The sequence below is a fragment of the Penaeus monodon genome, chromosome 27 (assembly GCF_015228065.2).
Source record: "Penaeus monodon isolate SGIC_2016 chromosome 27, NSTDA_Pmon_1, whole genome shotgun sequence".
NCBI lineage: Eukaryota > Metazoa > Arthropoda > Malacostraca > Decapoda > Penaeidae > Penaeus > Penaeus monodon.
The window spans coordinates 9,289,087-9,289,448 of NC_051412.1; the positions used below are offsets into that span (position 1 = coordinate 9,289,087).

The 362-nt window shown below is 47.8% G+C and overlaps 1 protein-coding gene across 1 annotated transcript in view; it reads right to left on the reverse strand.

Annotated features, from left to right (window-relative positions):
* Nucleotides 1-362, reverse strand: part of LOC119590411 (LIM and SH3 domain protein Lasp-like) — a gene marked incomplete in the record, with an annotated part of 34,678 nt that overhangs the window by 2,460 nt on the left and 31,856 nt on the right. Inside the window, 1 exon segment of the mRNA XM_037939079.1 lies at nt 1-190. Within this exon segment, the coding sequence (XP_037795007.1) occupies nt 44-190 (147 nt within the window).

The following is a 362-nucleotide window of genomic DNA, read 5'->3' on the forward strand; positions in this document are numbered from 1 at the left end:
GTTCACAAGGATCCCCCGTGCACTGATACCATGAGAAAACACTTCAGCTGACTCTTTCTACATAGTTGGCTGGCAACATGCCCGTGACCCCCGTGCGCTGGATCGTGCCTGTCATCCATCCTTCATCAATGGCTGTACAGTTGATGATCAGGTCTCCATCCTTGAAGCTGACTTCATCTGTGTCTGCTGCCTCATTCATCAGGCACGTGCATCGCTGCAAGGGGGTAGTAAGTTTTTTTTCGGAAGGGAATAATGGCTGACATTGACAAAAGTGACTGACTGCATGATACATGGAATATGGCTTGCTATGGCGCAAGGAATACAACCGTGGGGAATAAAAAATTTTTTTAAAGTCCCCCGGT